Source organism: Polistes canadensis, unplaced genomic scaffold (assembly GCF_001313835.1).
Source record: "Polistes canadensis isolate GaletaPanama2010 unplaced genomic scaffold, ASM131383v1 scaffold_144, whole genome shotgun sequence".
NCBI classification, from domain to species: Eukaryota; Metazoa; Arthropoda; class Insecta; order Hymenoptera; family Vespidae; genus Polistes; species Polistes canadensis.
The window spans coordinates 92,945-108,429 of record NW_014569691.1 but is presented as its reverse complement, the minus strand read 5'-3'; the positions used below and the strand labels follow the sequence as shown (position 1 = coordinate 108,429).

The window sequence follows — 15,485 nt, the reverse complement described above, 5'->3', positions numbered from 1 at the left end:
TAACAAGTTTTCATCAATCCTCCTCGTTCCAGGTCCCTGATGAACGTGAGTGAACTTTTAGCACGACCACCTTTAGTCACTTCGCGAGAGAAATAATCAATGTCTTTTCCTCTCTCTCTCTCTCTCTCTCTCTCTCTCTCTCTCTCTCTCTCTTTCTCTAACTTACTCTACCTTTCGGTCAGGAGGGTATTCCAACACCGTTTTAGTAATATGCTTATTTTTTTTTTTTCATTCCTTTCATTATTTCTTCCTTTTTTTTTCGTATTCTTCTTTCGCAATTTTACGGATTTCCCATTTGGAATCGACATGATCGCAAATGTGATTAAACCATTTCTGGGTCATCTAATGTATTAAGATTTTTTCTCTTAACCCTTTCGCTACGGCGGTGTGCTCCGTCGGAGTGACGCCGCTGTACGGACCACCGTGCCGCCGGAGTAGCGGCACTGAATGGAGCACTGCGCCGAAAAATGTGAAATCGCGGGTCTCCGCTCAACTGAAGAAAAACTGAGCTAATTGTGTTTCTTGGCCAAAAACTTGATATAATGGTAACTCGACGACGCTGAATCGAATGGTGCTAATTTTTTGCCATTTAATCAGGAGATCTTTGAGAAAAAGGGTAAAAAAGGGTAAAAAAGCCATATCTTAGAATCTAGGCATTTAATCGAAAAAAGTTTCAAACAAAAGTTGTAGAGAATTGAAAAATACATAAAAAATGTTTTAAGGTGTATCTTCGTATTCGCAAAAATGAAAAATTCTCGCTGCGGAAGAAAAAAATTAGAAAGAGAGAAATATCGGTTTCTTGTCTCATTCGCACTCGCATTCACAACCGAGAGACCCCAAGATAACGCACAATAGCTCGCTTGCGTGTAAAGACCAAAGAAGAGGCGGGGCTTGTCTCCTACTCTTAAAATCAATTTTACCAATATTTCTCGCTTATTTTTGCAAATACGAAGATACACCTTAAAACATTTTTTATGTATTTTTCAATTCTCTACAACTTTTGTTTGAAACTTTTTTCGATTAAATGCCTAGATTCTAAGATATGGCTTTTTTACCCTTTTTTACCGTTTTTCTCAAAGATCTCCTGATCCAATGGCAAAAAAATTAGCACCATTCGATTCAGCGTCGTCGAGTTACCGTTATATCAAGTTTTTGGCCAAGAAACACAATTAGCTCAGTTTGTCTTTAGTTGAGCAGACTATCAGGCAGATGACGACGTCTATAGGCGACGCTCATAGCGAAAGGGTTAAGGGTTGATATTTAAATCTCTCCGATAATATGTATTACATTTTAATTTGCTATAATGAATTTACATAGATAAACAGGTATTCTTAAAAATCACCTAGAAGAATTTCTTGGCTTATCCTCTACGTGCTTTCCTCTCGTCTATGTTTCTTATACTCGTCTGTTAAAATAACTGATATCGGATAAATAAACGAGATTAGAGAACGTTTAACAGGCAAGATAATGTTTGTGAAGATTTACCGATTATCTCGTAGGTTCTTTTCTTCTGAAGATTAGTTAGATCACAGTTATCTTTACTTCTGAATTGGAAATCTTAAGAAAGAACAAAGATTCGAAGAAAAGGATGATAAATATTTCGAAAAATAATTGAGGTGGAAAGAAGAGAGAAGAGGAAGGGTAAGAAAAAGAAAAAGAAGAAGAACAACAAATTGATTTGAAAATCGATATATAAAAAAAAAAGATGTAATGGTTTTCTATCCACATTACAAACGCCGGACTTGTTATTCTCACGAACGTTCGATTACCGTGGCACGTGTAACGATAGCCCATTATCGAGCAAGTAATTGGCAGTGGTGTTATTGCTCGTTAAAAGTACTTCCTTTCGTTTCTGATTGAAAAGCTGTTAAGTGTAGCAATTAAAAAAAGAAATAGAAGATGGAGGGAAAAGAATATAGCCGAGATAGTCCATAAACTCTGAAGAGAATAATGAATTCAAATAATCTTTTTTATGGTAATAATCATCATCCTAATAATTCTCGTGGTGTCGTGACAATGATGGTAAAAGATAACTCGTTGGTTAATGCTAACTCGATAAGGAAAAAGAAATAAAAAAGAAAAATTGTATAAATCAGGCTAATCATTTGATCGTTGTTTGATTGACGATTGTTAAGAGTTCGAAGTTACGTTCGTAGGTATAGGAAACGAGCGAATGGCAGAAAAAAATCAGCTTCGCTGTCCCGTAGGACGGCGAGCGTGGTGGCCGGTTATGGTGCCGAGGGCCAACTGCCGATCGGTACATCTACGAAGAAGCCATTATCCTCGAGTTCGTCCTCGGCATCAGGACGATCCGAGGATGCACCTCAATATGGCAGCCTGGCGGGTAGCGATCATCAGACGCAATCCCAGCAAGAGGACAGCGGACCCGAGGAGAGTCCCGTTTATATTTTGACCTCCGCCAAGGGAGATCGTAGCTACAAATTACGTGACTCCAGGTAACGTTTTATCTAATTTTATTATTTATACGGAATGAGATTATATCAAATAATTCTCTAAACGTGCTATTTATTTTAAATACTCGGGACAAAGCAACCCTGATGCAATCCTGCTGCCTTTGCTGAAATTTCTTCAACATTCTCTACTTGATCTTAAAAACAAAAATATACAACAAATGATTCTTTGGACGATGTTTGTTCGTGGAAAAAGAAACAAAATTGGAAGGGAAAGATTGAAAAGTAACATTTCGAATAGACGATATAGCGCGTATTTCAAAATCGTTTGAATAATCAGGAACGTCTATGACGTCACGCTTTTAGTACAGTCCAAGTAGTCATTTTGCTATTCTCTCTGTTTAAAGTATAATCACCGATTGCGGTTTACCGCGGCACACTTGTGATCCCGTTATTATCGACGGCTCGTGAATTTAAAGTGGATGCAATCGGTCATACGCAACGTGTTGTATGGATAACAACAGCTTAGTTAATTTGATAATTATGCGAGACACGAGTCGATAAGATAGAAAAAGAAATGTTTTAGTTGTTGGCCCACTTATAATATGTTTTTAAAATGGAAAAAAGAAAAAAAAAGTAGTAACGTGGCGTAGTTTCTAAGTCACAAGCGTTACTGTGTGTGTGTCCGTGTGTTGGTGATGCGTTATAAGTGCTTATCACAAATTTGCAGTGGTTTTCTTTGTAATTAGCAAAGGCCTGTCTACCACAGTGCGTAGCTTAAACAGATTTTTCAAAGCATCACTTTTAATTTACACTCGACGCTCCTTACTCTCCTTCTCTCTCTCTCTCTCTTTGTTGGTTTACCCAGGTAGGATTTTATTCTTTTTCTTTAAATCGTTCAACAATTTATTCCACGTTTGCAATTCGAACTATTTTCCAATCTCAAACGCACAATTTTTTTCCTCTCGCGATTTTAATTATAAACAAAATAATATACTGAATTATTAAACGCGCGTCGTTCGTATCTCCCGAACAAAATCTTCTTCGATGGTTGAAATATTCAAAATACTTTAGATTTTATTTTATATTTTATATAAAAGTGACAGATTCAAACGGAAATATCGCTGAAATATTATCGATCTTCTATCGTTACTGTTCGATAATGCTTTTAATCGATCGCACGTAACACATGTAATCAAACGTTTGATCTATTTAAGAAAAAGCAACGTATTATCAACTGTGTATACATACCTGTATAAATATTTCTATTTTCTCTTTCGAAAATTAAAACACAATTTATATAAATAATTATTAATACCTTTTTTTTTATCGATGTACGATTTTTTTTAGCGCGATAACAAAGCGTCGATTAAATAGTTTTCTCCTATGTTCGAGATCGACGAGAGCGCCGCCAAACGAACGTTACACGAATCATTTTGATTAAACATCAAAAAGATATTTTTGTTTTTCTAATGACAAAAAATGAACTCTCCGTAATTCTCACGTCGGTGATTGATTGTCATGGAATATATTTTCGATCTTTCTTATTATTTTTCTTATTTACTAACAATTGATTGGATCTATATCGATGATAATACCGAAAATTTCTTACGATTTCGTACAGAAAATGCATAAACACTCAACGTTGATGAGCACACATGTTTAGAGAGGGAAATATGTTCTATCAAACAGGGAACGTAAAGCACTTGCATTTAATATGACGTTTAGCGGTTAGTTCATTCTGTCATTTGAATCATCGATTATTGTTTATAGAAATGACATTAACTGTGTCTTCTTATGACAACGCATACAAATTATTGTGTATGATATAAAGTAGTACAAAATTGTATTTGTAACATATTGAAATTCAATTATAAATTATACGATAATATATAGAACAATATTTACAATCAAAGTATTATTTACAAATCATATTTAATAAGATTTTAATTAATTATATTATCCTTTATATTTTTGTGTTCAGAATTATAGAAATAGCTGGTGGTCGAGAAGTATTTTCGCAAAGCCGTGGAAAAGTTGCAGCAAGGAAATCACGCTTTCATGCTGCATCCAATTCATTAAATAACGAAGATACTCAAGCAGATAACAAGTTATCTATTAAGAAAAACAATAAGTCCCCAAGCACACAAACTATTTGGGAATTACGAAGCCGGTAACTATTACTTCTTTTTTGGCATTCTATGTTAAGTCCATAAGTAAATGTTGTTTGACCCTTTTTATTACATATAATGTTTTTACAGATGTGGTGAAACAAGGAAACAACGTACGAACCGAGAGGTTACAGAGACTGTATTCTCATCTGAGGTGCATTCAGTACGACGTAATCCTACCAAGTCTATCCTTGATTACGATTCTCCTAAAAGCAATCGTAGCAATTGTATTATTAATTATGATTCAATTTTAAATAGCAATAATGTAGAATACAGTGTACCTAAAAGTATTACTGATCTGGATTATGGGTTGTCGAAAAACTGTGTAGATTATCAATCTAATCACACTACACCCGCAAGAAGTATGGCTATTGTTAGTGACGGTGAAGTGGTGGTGTTTGACGATATAGATGATAACTGGCAAGGTTTGCGTTTGGATTTAGCATCAAATAATACAACTCAAGTTACAACAACTAATTTAGATTTGGAAACGGAAGATCCACCGAGAGGTCGTATTCCTCCCGAACCGCCGAGTTCTAGCGTTGGTAGCACTCCAAGTCCTACAACAGCATATCACCATAATACATCTGAATTCTTCAAGGTATCTCATTCAATATTATTTAACTTATTGTTATATGTAAACTACAACAATTATTTCTTCCTAGGTTGTAACAACGGCAAGCGATTGCGAGATAGATTCACCTTCTCCAGAGCGTAACCATAAAGTGGCAAGAGTGATAGGAGAACTACCAATTGCGCAGTATTCAGGAAGTCCAAGACGTTATGGCGTTCGTGAAAATCCACAACTTCCCAGTTTGTTGTCATCACCTTCTGTATACATGACACCGAGACCTGGTTTTCCACAAAGAGTGTTGCCAACAACACCCAATCACAAAGAGGTATATTAATAAATACAATTTTTCTTTATCTGTCTCCATATATAACATTAATATCTTATATCATTTTTGTTATTAAAGAAGGAGGATGCCTCTACTGAAATTATCGTAGAAAAGCCTGTGATAGAAACAGCCATAGCTCACACGGAAGATCAATCGTTAAACGTTTCACCGTCGTCTCCTAAAATCGAGGATGAAGAAGAAGATTCATTAAAACCACCAGTTTTACCTGCTGACAATATAAGTAGTCTTGTATCACCAGGCGGCAGTACTTTTGATTACTTGTATGAATTTTCTGAAACTCGAAAAGTATTAGAAGAATTTTTCAAATGCCCACCTCCATCCAAAGAGAAAGAGAATAGCATTGAATCGTTTCCGTTCCAAGTGAGTATTTCATCTACTTCATAATATATATATTGAGAATCATTACATACAAATATTTTATACCTATGATATATATCACACACAGTCAGAATATTAATTGAAATAATTTTTAATAATTTTACCAGGACTTGGATTATGAACTACGAAGACAAGGAGGAAGTTCATATGTTGGTCAACGTTTGGCTAGTGGTCCACCCCCTACGGAGGAAGTTATGGTACACGAATCACCAAAAAAGCAAAGATCTGATTTTCCTCAAAATGTAAATACTATATTTATTTAGAAGAAAATTTATTTTACATCATTTCCCAACATTACACGAATATAAATATAAATTTTTATTTTCACTGATTTACTTTTTAGTAATTAAATTCACGTAGTTAATGACATATAAGTCATGATATTCTTTAAAAAATAAGTGATGTTATATATTTAATTTGTAAATTAGTCTGATTAACAAGCTGAAAGTGAGAAGGTATTTTTAGTCACCCTATTTCTGTGTACACCTTCTATTTATATAATAGGATATATATATCGTTAATTTCAATTGTAAAGTACAATAGTTACATCAGTACTTATATGTTCTAATGTATACTAGTTTATTGATTAATTGTATATTCTTTTTTTCCAGACTGGCGAGCACGAAAACAATTTTTTGGATCTCTCAGTAGGCACTGGAAGCAGTGAAGATCTTGGAGAGACAGAAGTTGGTTTACAGGTTGGCCACTCGCGTAATTTCACATTAAGTCCTGAAACAACTGACTGCGACAGCAATTGTGGAGATTTAGATAGCGAAGTTTCATTAATGATGATGGATAATGAATTAATGCCGGCCAGTGGTTTGCTTGGTTCAGTTGGAGATTTAGGAAATAACTCGGATTCTCTTAGAATCTATACGAGTATGCCTGTATTAGAAGATGGTTTATCTAGTGGACATGCAAGTGACACTGATAATAATAATCCAACGGTGATGCTTATGAAACGGCAAATAAATGAAATAGAAAAGGAAATTATTCAAAGGACGCGTAATGACATGTTAGGAACTGAAAATGAGCCAGTCAAAGATGTGAGTTTAAATGTCACAAAGGAACTCTTGCATACATTACAAACATCATCGCCTGATTTATTTATTGCGAAGAAGGAAAACTCGTATGAAACCAATGAGTTACAACTCGATGGATTAGATCCTTTGGGTACACCACCACCACCTGCGCCACAAGGTAGACAAAGTGTCAATTTGGAAATAGGTGGTGAAGTAGAAGCAGCCATTAAAGATATTAGAATGGCATTGCAAAGAACTAAAACACTTCCTGTTAAATCTCCTTCGGAAGAACCACCCGAACCAAGCGTTAGTCCTATTTGGATACCAAGGTATTTCTATCATTATTTGAACAAGGGTATTCCAAAATCATGATTGTAAATGTTATTTATTTTATGAATACATGTATGCATTGCTGTTATATCTTTTTGGAATACCCATTACATTATCTTCATTTATCGTGCGAGTTCATCTAACTAAAATGTAGTATATTGGATTCCAGGCGGAGAATATGCATGGAAAGTAATAGCGAAGATTCGGAAGCACGACGAGGAGGCGACGAAGCGGATGTAGAGATCGAAGAAGGTCCAGATGAAGAAGAAGCAGACACTGATCTTGAGACTGATCGATTATTAGGACAGCAAAGAACTGACGATCAAGGATTTTATGATGATAAAGTAAGGAATAAGATTTTTTCATTATTTTCTATATTCGTGTATCAAGTATCAATAATAACACAATATATTCGTGATAAAAAATTTGCTCTCCGATATATTTATATATATGTTTACTTTGAATGCATAATCAATCCATATAACATAAACACATGTTGATTAATTGATTAAAATTTGGTGACTTATTGGTATAATGTATAAAATTTGGTATATATATATACATATATATTTAATTATTTCCTTAATTGCGATTTGAAAAAAGGTATTGGTGTCCTATTAATGTTGTCTTGGTATTATGCAGGGGTGGCGGAAGCCTAAGACTAGGACAATGTTACCACCAATGAGTGCAAAAATCGCAACTCCTAAGCAAACCCCTCCTAAAACCTTGAGTGTAACTCCTATAGAAACGCTAGCATCGTCCGAACCTTTGCCATCTACGTCTACTTCCATTTCTCCACCTCCTGTAGTATCTGTTATTCAATCACCACCTTCTGAACGTGAAGTAACCACCCCTACGCAACCTGCAACAAGTCCACAGAAGACCCCAGTCAAAAACTCTCCCTCGTCCCCTCAGAGTCTGAAGGAATCTAGCAACAAGGTGAAAAAGGTGCCCTTTCAATGCTCTTTCTTTCTCTCTCTCTCTCTCTCTCTCTCTCTCTCTCTCTCTCTCTCTCTTTCACTTGGGTCTCTTTTTAGAATGTAGCATATGGTACTTTAATGGACAATGATAAGATAGCACTTGTTGATGCACGATATTTCTGTCATAACGTTACAGAACTAGATCTCTTCTGATATATATATATATATATTCATCTTTCTACAATTCTTCAATTGTTGTTGTATAATCAAACTTACAATCTCATCAGCTTAAATAGAATTAAGATTTGAATATATACAGACATTATTAAAGTGGAATAATTTTCTACTTGTTCAAAAACAGTACACATGTAATGATGATGATGATGATGATTTGTCTATTTGAAATATTTAAGCTGAGAGATGGATGCATCTGTGCCTGAGGATTAAAACTTTTCTTTTAATCTCAATGCAAACCAAATTTCTCTATAATTTATATTTCCTTATTGCCTTTTTACCTATAATATGCTTATTTCTTTTTTCTTTCATTATTATTATCAGTACAAGTCTTATCTATTGAAAAGGAATGAGATGTATAGATCATATTTTTAATTAGGAGCTTGCTTGTGTGTTGTGATTGTAAATATAATCATAATTAATTACCAGGAGATAATATCATTCACGTGCATACATTTATTTTAACTAGAAAGCTTTATCGTATTGTATATGCAATAATTAACAGATTATTTTACGAGTCTTTTACGATGACGATCAATCGTTTTTTTTTCTCTTTTTGCTTGTTAGAAAAATACTTTGATAATTTACAACAACAAAAAACATTATTTTCTCGTAATATTTATAATATTTTAATTACACAACGTTACGGTAATTTTTGTATTAATTGCAAACAATGCATGATCGGTATTTTTATATACGATAAAAGCTTTAAATAATTAATATTATGTCAGCATTATAGTCAAATCTAGATATCAACATGTTTAATAATATTCTTTGAACGTATATTACGTGCATTGCATACTTTATATTTTACAGGATAAAGAAGGAAAGAAGAAAAGTCGAAATAAAGAAGGTAATATTATATATTCGTATAATTTTGTTCATTTATATGAAAATCTAACCATTTAAATTATTTGACTAACAAAATATGTTAATGATATGTTTTCCTTTTTTTAATTGCTGCTTATTCGAATGCATATAATTGAACTTGCATCGATTCGTCATGGCACATATGGTATGTGTTTTATCAACGTACATTCATTATTAAATAATCTTTTTATTTTCAATATAATCTGTGTACTTTCTGTTATTTTGACGAGCAAAACAAGTTTATTAAAGAAGATAAATGTCAACCGAATTATCAATATTGAATTTGAAGAATGCACGAGATGTCTTTAATTACCAGTAGTCATATATTTTGGATAATCAGAAACACATTTTCAAACTTCTTGATAAGATATTTCATCAATTCTGTTGATAAGCGGATTAAACTCAATGAAATATTTCTTTCGTACATATACTACTGAATAATATAGTTGCATAAATATCACTTGTAAGGGAAAATGTATAGATTGTGATTTAAAATATTTAATACATATCTTCATTGCTTTGATGTGTAACACAATACTAACATTACACAAAATGACTTTAAACCCAGCCGATCAAATAGGGATTTTATCAGATAACAAATTGTTAATATCATTTAGTCTAATCCATTGGTCTAACGAATACTTAGCAGCATTTGGTAGATTGTGTAGTGCAAAACCTAATGGTAATTCTAAGTGGTGTGTTTCTGTGGAAATTTCAGCATTATTGGACGATCCTTCAGTGTTAATCGAAGGCGTACTCTTCAGAGCAAGATACTTAGGATCTACTCAATTAGTATGCGAGGGTCAACCAACTAAATCTACTAGAATGTGTCAAGCAGAGGAAGCTGTTTCTCGAATAAAGGTATGTGTGCATCGATATATGCATAAATGAACATTATATGCATTTAAGAAATCTTTAATTTTAAATAATTATATCGTTTGATTACATTTATATTCCCAATGCAAAGTATTATATTAGAGAGATAAAATTATTTAATAATAGATTAATTAATTTTATTCAATTATTCGTTCTATATTTTAAAGGACCATTTTTAATTCTTTATATAGTAAAATTTGGATGTAGTCAAATAAGATAATAATAATAATAATATTATAGGATTTAAACGTGTAAAGTGTATTGGAAATATAAGAATAAGTATAATAGTATAATTATTGTTCTAGACACAAGTATAAAACAGATTCTATACATATATTAGGATTGCCATTAGTGTTACACAATGAATTATGATGATCTCAAATTATAGCAGCATGCTTTGAATGCTTTATAAGATTTAATTTGCAACTTAATTTATCATCAATCAAAATGCAATATTTTTAACTGTAACAATGTATACCTTAGTGTTAATATTTTTAACTTTTTGAGGGTTTTTCAGAGAAATGGTCTTTTAATACAGTTAAGCCAGGCTTTCCCTACTGTTATACTTGTAATAAGCTTACCGTGTAAGAAAAACAATTCTTCATATTAAATTGCTCTTAATAATATTTTGCTTTTACTTTTAAGTATGCCAAATAGATAATATACATTCAACTATTTACCTCAAATGGTTAAAATACTGAGTCTTAAGGTAGTTAAACCTGAGAGTTTTTTACAGGAAAGAATACTGTGAAAAAATAAGTGTGACTCGGTGTTGCATTATGTGCACTGCCATAGTTTAAAATATATATATATATATGCCAAAATATTTTGATATATAGAATTTATTCACTTATATCCATTCTATCTCTATACTCTTTTCCATTCATATATAAATATAAAGTATCTTACAGTAAAATCTTTCCTTCCACTCTTAGGTTCTTTAAAAATTAAAAGTCAATGTTTGGACAGTTGACTTTAAGATACTTATGAAAATTTTACAATAAATTAAAATTATTAATCAGTTGAATGATGAAAAAGATTAAATTAAATAATTCATTAGTTTATAAAAGCAAAAAATAAAGTAGCTTTATTAATGATATAAAATAAATATTTGGCAATTAATTACGTCCAGATGTTGGCTATTATATACATATATATGTATACTTTATACGTATACAATATCTATTTTATATGAATAATCTTCATAATTGTGAACTGGCCGGTGTGCAAAGAGGCCTGAATGTTTCAGTGTAGCGCCCCCTTCCTCACATCACCAACACCACCACCTGACCACCGAACACTGTCATCTTCTCAGTGTAACTTGATGTGTCTGTTTGTCGGTCTCTCTCTCTCTCTCTCTCTCTCTCTCTCTCTCTCTCTCTTTCTCTCTCTTTCTCTTTCTCTTTCTCTTTCTCTTTCTCTTTCTCTTTCTCTTTCTCTCTGCGGATATTTTTCTATATTTGCTTGCTATATCTATCTATCTTCGTTTTTCTTTATGTTATGCGTATATAATAAAAGTATGCTTTATGCACTAAATATCTTTCTTCGCAAAACTTTTGCCTATATGATGCGTACTTTATTACTTTGTATTTTTCATGCTACAGCAGTGATTAAAGCAGGTGATTACTGCTTATTTTTTAAGAGGAAAAAAGGAACCATATAATATCCAAAGTATTATTGTATTAAGCAAAAAGTAACTGTTCATTTATTTTTAGTCTGTACGATTTGATAGAACGTAGTAGATTTTTATTTTTTGTTTGTTAGAATTCAAGTAGCTCACTCTTGCATTTTTCTTATTCGTTGAGTATTTAGATTGCTCCATTTATGTTAAAATAATTAAATTGTGATGTTCTTCGCTTCTCATTAGTGTATATGATCAGTAGCCACTGGGTAGCCTGCATTCCTGAATAAACTTACTTTCATATACGGTGGATCTATCATTGTTGTCACTTGGAATATCTTTTTTATATTTTTGAAATACCCCTTTATTAAAACTTGCTTGAGGAAGATATAGAATACTTTGGCAAACAAAAAACAATACCAAGACCATATGCATCGATATTTATTTAAAATGATTTTAAATGTAACAAGCAAGAGATATCTCAAGTGTTAAGAACTATCAACTATTCTGTATGTGTTCATATTCTTATAAAATTACATGAAGAAATCTTGATCTCTAATTTCTGGATTTGTTTCTGTATTAATGGAAGAATTCATGAATTGATATCATTCCTGCTCGTAATCCAAACCCATTTTTAGACCAATTTATTAATGAGCAAATTACATCATAATATGTTTTTAATGCTAAAACTAGATTTCATTATACATAATGAATATCATATCCTTGATTGCTTTTTTTCTTTAATTATTCATCATAAAACTTAACGATAATTCTTTATGTCGACTAATTATAGAAACCACATTGCTTATTGACATTACCAAACCCTGATACTTGGAACTCTGGGTTGCTAATCGTTAATCATTCATGAAAATCTTAGCACAAAATATCGTCTAAATTTTGCACCATTATATATATATATATTTTTTTAATTATTTATGTCAGCATCAAGCATTCATATTTGTGTGTGTACCAATAGTTAATAATATATAAATATGTTTGATAATTATTACAAAACAATTTAAAGTACGCATGCTTATATATATATACGTATACATAAAAATCCTTTTAATTTAAATGTGTTAAATATATTTCAAATCTTGCACACACATACAGAGTACATACATATATATACATAGAAATAATAATTATAATAAATAGAGATCTAAAGAGCAACTCAGATTCCAATAACTTTGGCTCTTTTGCCTTGTTTTGTTGGTGGTGCGTGGCAATGTGACTAGCAGAGCCTCTGTTTGTTTGTTTGTTTGGCGTGCGCGTAACGGAAGGATGGGCCAGTGCCAATGCAGGCTACGCTCTTAAACTATGGGGGGCAGCATGGTTACGGGCGCTGCAGCATAACTTCGCAAGGAAGCCTAGAGGAAGACGAATGTGACTCAAGCGAAGAACTTATAGGGAGTGCTTCTGGTGGGGGCCAGTCCGAGACACACACAATAGCCGCCCAACCGAAACTGGCCCCGATCAGTGGCTCCTTGGGGCCCACAACCGTTTTCAGACTACAATTTCTTGGGTCGGTGGAGGTGGAAGAGGAAGGGGGACGTAAACGGCGTAAGCGCCTTAAGAATCACATGGTGGAAGAGGCTGTGACTAAAATAAAGGTCCGCCTTACCCAAATGTACCTCTGTTTGTATTAATTATCTTTTGGAAAGATGTTTCTTAGTTTGCTCTTTCCAATCAAATATCGATCAATGTGAGAAATATATTTCCTTTATATATTCTCTTCAATTCTTACCAACCAATAAATGGAGCGTTACATTGAATTTTAACATACTCTTATGTCAAAGTACACATTTAAACTCTCAGGTTTATGGGATCTTCACAAATAATACATTATACAATTTCAACCATATGCATCATTCGCTTTAAATCAGTGCCTGATAATAACGTGCATTGGAATGTATAATCTTTTTCATTTGATAGTCCTTTTATCAAAATGTTAATAATCAATTATTCTTTTTCCTTTTTTATTTACTTTGTTTAACATGCTGCTTCTTGCGATAGGCACTGGTACGTACATTTTATAAGAAATATCGCATATGTTTGTATAAGATAATCGTGTATTACATAAAAATATATTTGATTTTATTTAGGCACCGGATGGTGAAACTCAACCCAGTACCGAAGTCGACCTATTTATTTCAACAGAGAAAATTATGGTTCTTAACACTGACTTGAAAGAAATTATGATGGATCATGCTTTACGAACGATATCGTACATAGCAGATATCGGCGACTTGGTTGTTCTCATGGCTCGAAGACGATTCGTACCTCATGAGATGGAAGAAGCTCCTAAGATAAACAGGACTCCCAAAATGATCTGTCACGTTTTTGAAAGCGAAGAAGCTCAGTTTATTGCACAAAGTATTGGACAAGCATTTCAAGTAGCTTACATGGAGTTCCTAAAAGCAAATGGAATAGAAGATCATAGTTTTGTTAAAGAGATGGATTATCAAGAAGTACTTAATTCACAGGAGATATTTGGCGACGAGTTGCAAATGTTTGCAAAAAAGGAAATGCAGAAAGAGGTAATTGTCGATGATATTCTTTCACGTTTACGTACGTTCCTATACTTGTTTAAAAAAAAAGGAAAAGATTGTTATCTCATGTTTAAGAAAATATAATTAATTTGCAGGTAGTGGTACCAAAAGCGAAAGGTGAAATTCTTGGTGTAGTAATAGTTGAATCTGGATGGGGCTCTATGCTGCCAACTGTAGTTATAGCTAATCTGGCACCAGCTGGTGCTGCAGCTCGTTGCGGGCAATTAAATATTGGTGATCAAATAATAGCAATCAATGGCGTGTCGTTAGTTGGCTTACCTCTATCAACATGTCAGACGTACATAAAGAACTCAAAAAATCAAACGGTCGTAAAGTTAACTGTCGTACCATGTGCACCCGTTGTTGAAGTGAAAATCAAGAGACCCGATACGAAGTATCAGTTAGGATTTAGTGTACAGAATGGGGTAATATGCAGTTTGTTAAGAGGTGGTATTGCAGAAAGAGGGGGAGTAAGAGTGGGTCATAGAATAATCGAAATTAATAATCAGAGTGTTGTTGCTGTACCACATGAAAAGATTGTTAATCTTCTTGCCACTTCTGTTGGTGAAGTAAGTATAAACTGAGCGATTATGCGATATAATTATATGCCTGAGAATCCACAGTCAAAGTTATTTATTGTTGTACAGATCCTGATGAAGACAATGCCCACTTCGATGTTTAGGCTATTAACTGGTCAGGAGTCTCCGGTGTACATATAAACGTTCAGTTGCCTGGCTGATGCGTAGTGAACAGACAATACATCTGCCATCCACTACCACACTATTTACCACTTTACTGTACAGATTATTTCACGCAAATTGCTTTGTGTTTCAATTCCAATGGAGCAGTTCATACGTCATCAGCGCTCCTGCTTAGTAAACCAAGACTACCTAGGTACGTTACTGAAAACGTTACTAAATATTTACTCGAGCATAATTTATATAATTATTGTGATTACCTTAAATATACATAATATATATATAAATATACACTTTATTAAATTAATGAGATTTTCTATGGCAAGTCCTTTGAAATGCCTTTGAAAAATTCACTCTTGAAAAAAATTGCATTCCCATAAAGGAGAATAGTTGGTCCTAGTGTTTAAAGCTTCAAGCAAGAGTTGCAACTACTCACACGAATATGATGCAATAATTCTTGAGCAAAAATTAATAATAATATT

General features: G+C 33.2%; 1 protein-coding gene across 14 annotated transcripts in view; it reads left to right on the top strand.

Annotated features, from left to right (window-relative positions):
* Positions 1-15,485, top strand: part of LOC106788567 — a 49,541-nt gene that overhangs the window by 29,638 nt on the left and 4,418 nt on the right. For 2 of the 14 annotated variants that reach the window (XM_014751925.1, XM_014751926.1), the window contains exons 3-18: positions 2,157-2,456; positions 4,396-4,584; positions 4,673-5,183; positions 5,248-5,481; positions 5,560-5,862; positions 5,988-6,122; positions 6,492-7,231; positions 7,387-7,576; positions 7,875-8,180; positions 9,203-9,239; positions 9,975-10,117; positions 13,037-13,366; positions 13,770-13,775; positions 13,859-14,293; positions 14,401-14,874; positions 14,953-15,301. In XM_014751925.1, the coding sequence (XP_014607411.1) occupies positions 2,157-2,456; positions 4,396-4,584; positions 4,673-5,183; positions 5,248-5,481; positions 5,560-5,862; positions 5,988-6,122; positions 6,492-7,231; positions 7,387-7,576; positions 7,875-8,180; positions 9,203-9,239; positions 9,975-10,117; positions 13,037-13,366; positions 13,770-13,775; positions 13,859-14,293; positions 14,401-14,874; positions 14,953-15,024 (4,405 nt within the window). In that variant the 3' untranslated portion in view covers positions 15,025-15,301. Of the gene's footprint in view, positions 1-2,156; positions 2,457-4,395; positions 4,585-4,672; positions 5,184-5,247; positions 5,482-5,559; positions 5,863-5,987; positions 6,123-6,491; positions 7,232-7,386; positions 7,577-7,874; positions 8,181-9,202; positions 9,240-9,974; positions 10,118-13,036; positions 13,367-13,769; positions 13,776-13,858; positions 14,294-14,400; positions 14,875-14,952; positions 15,302-15,485 lie in introns of those variants that run through there. The other 12 variants (XR_001381908.1, XM_014751932.1, XM_014751931.1 and 9 more) reach the window with 12 other exon arrangements.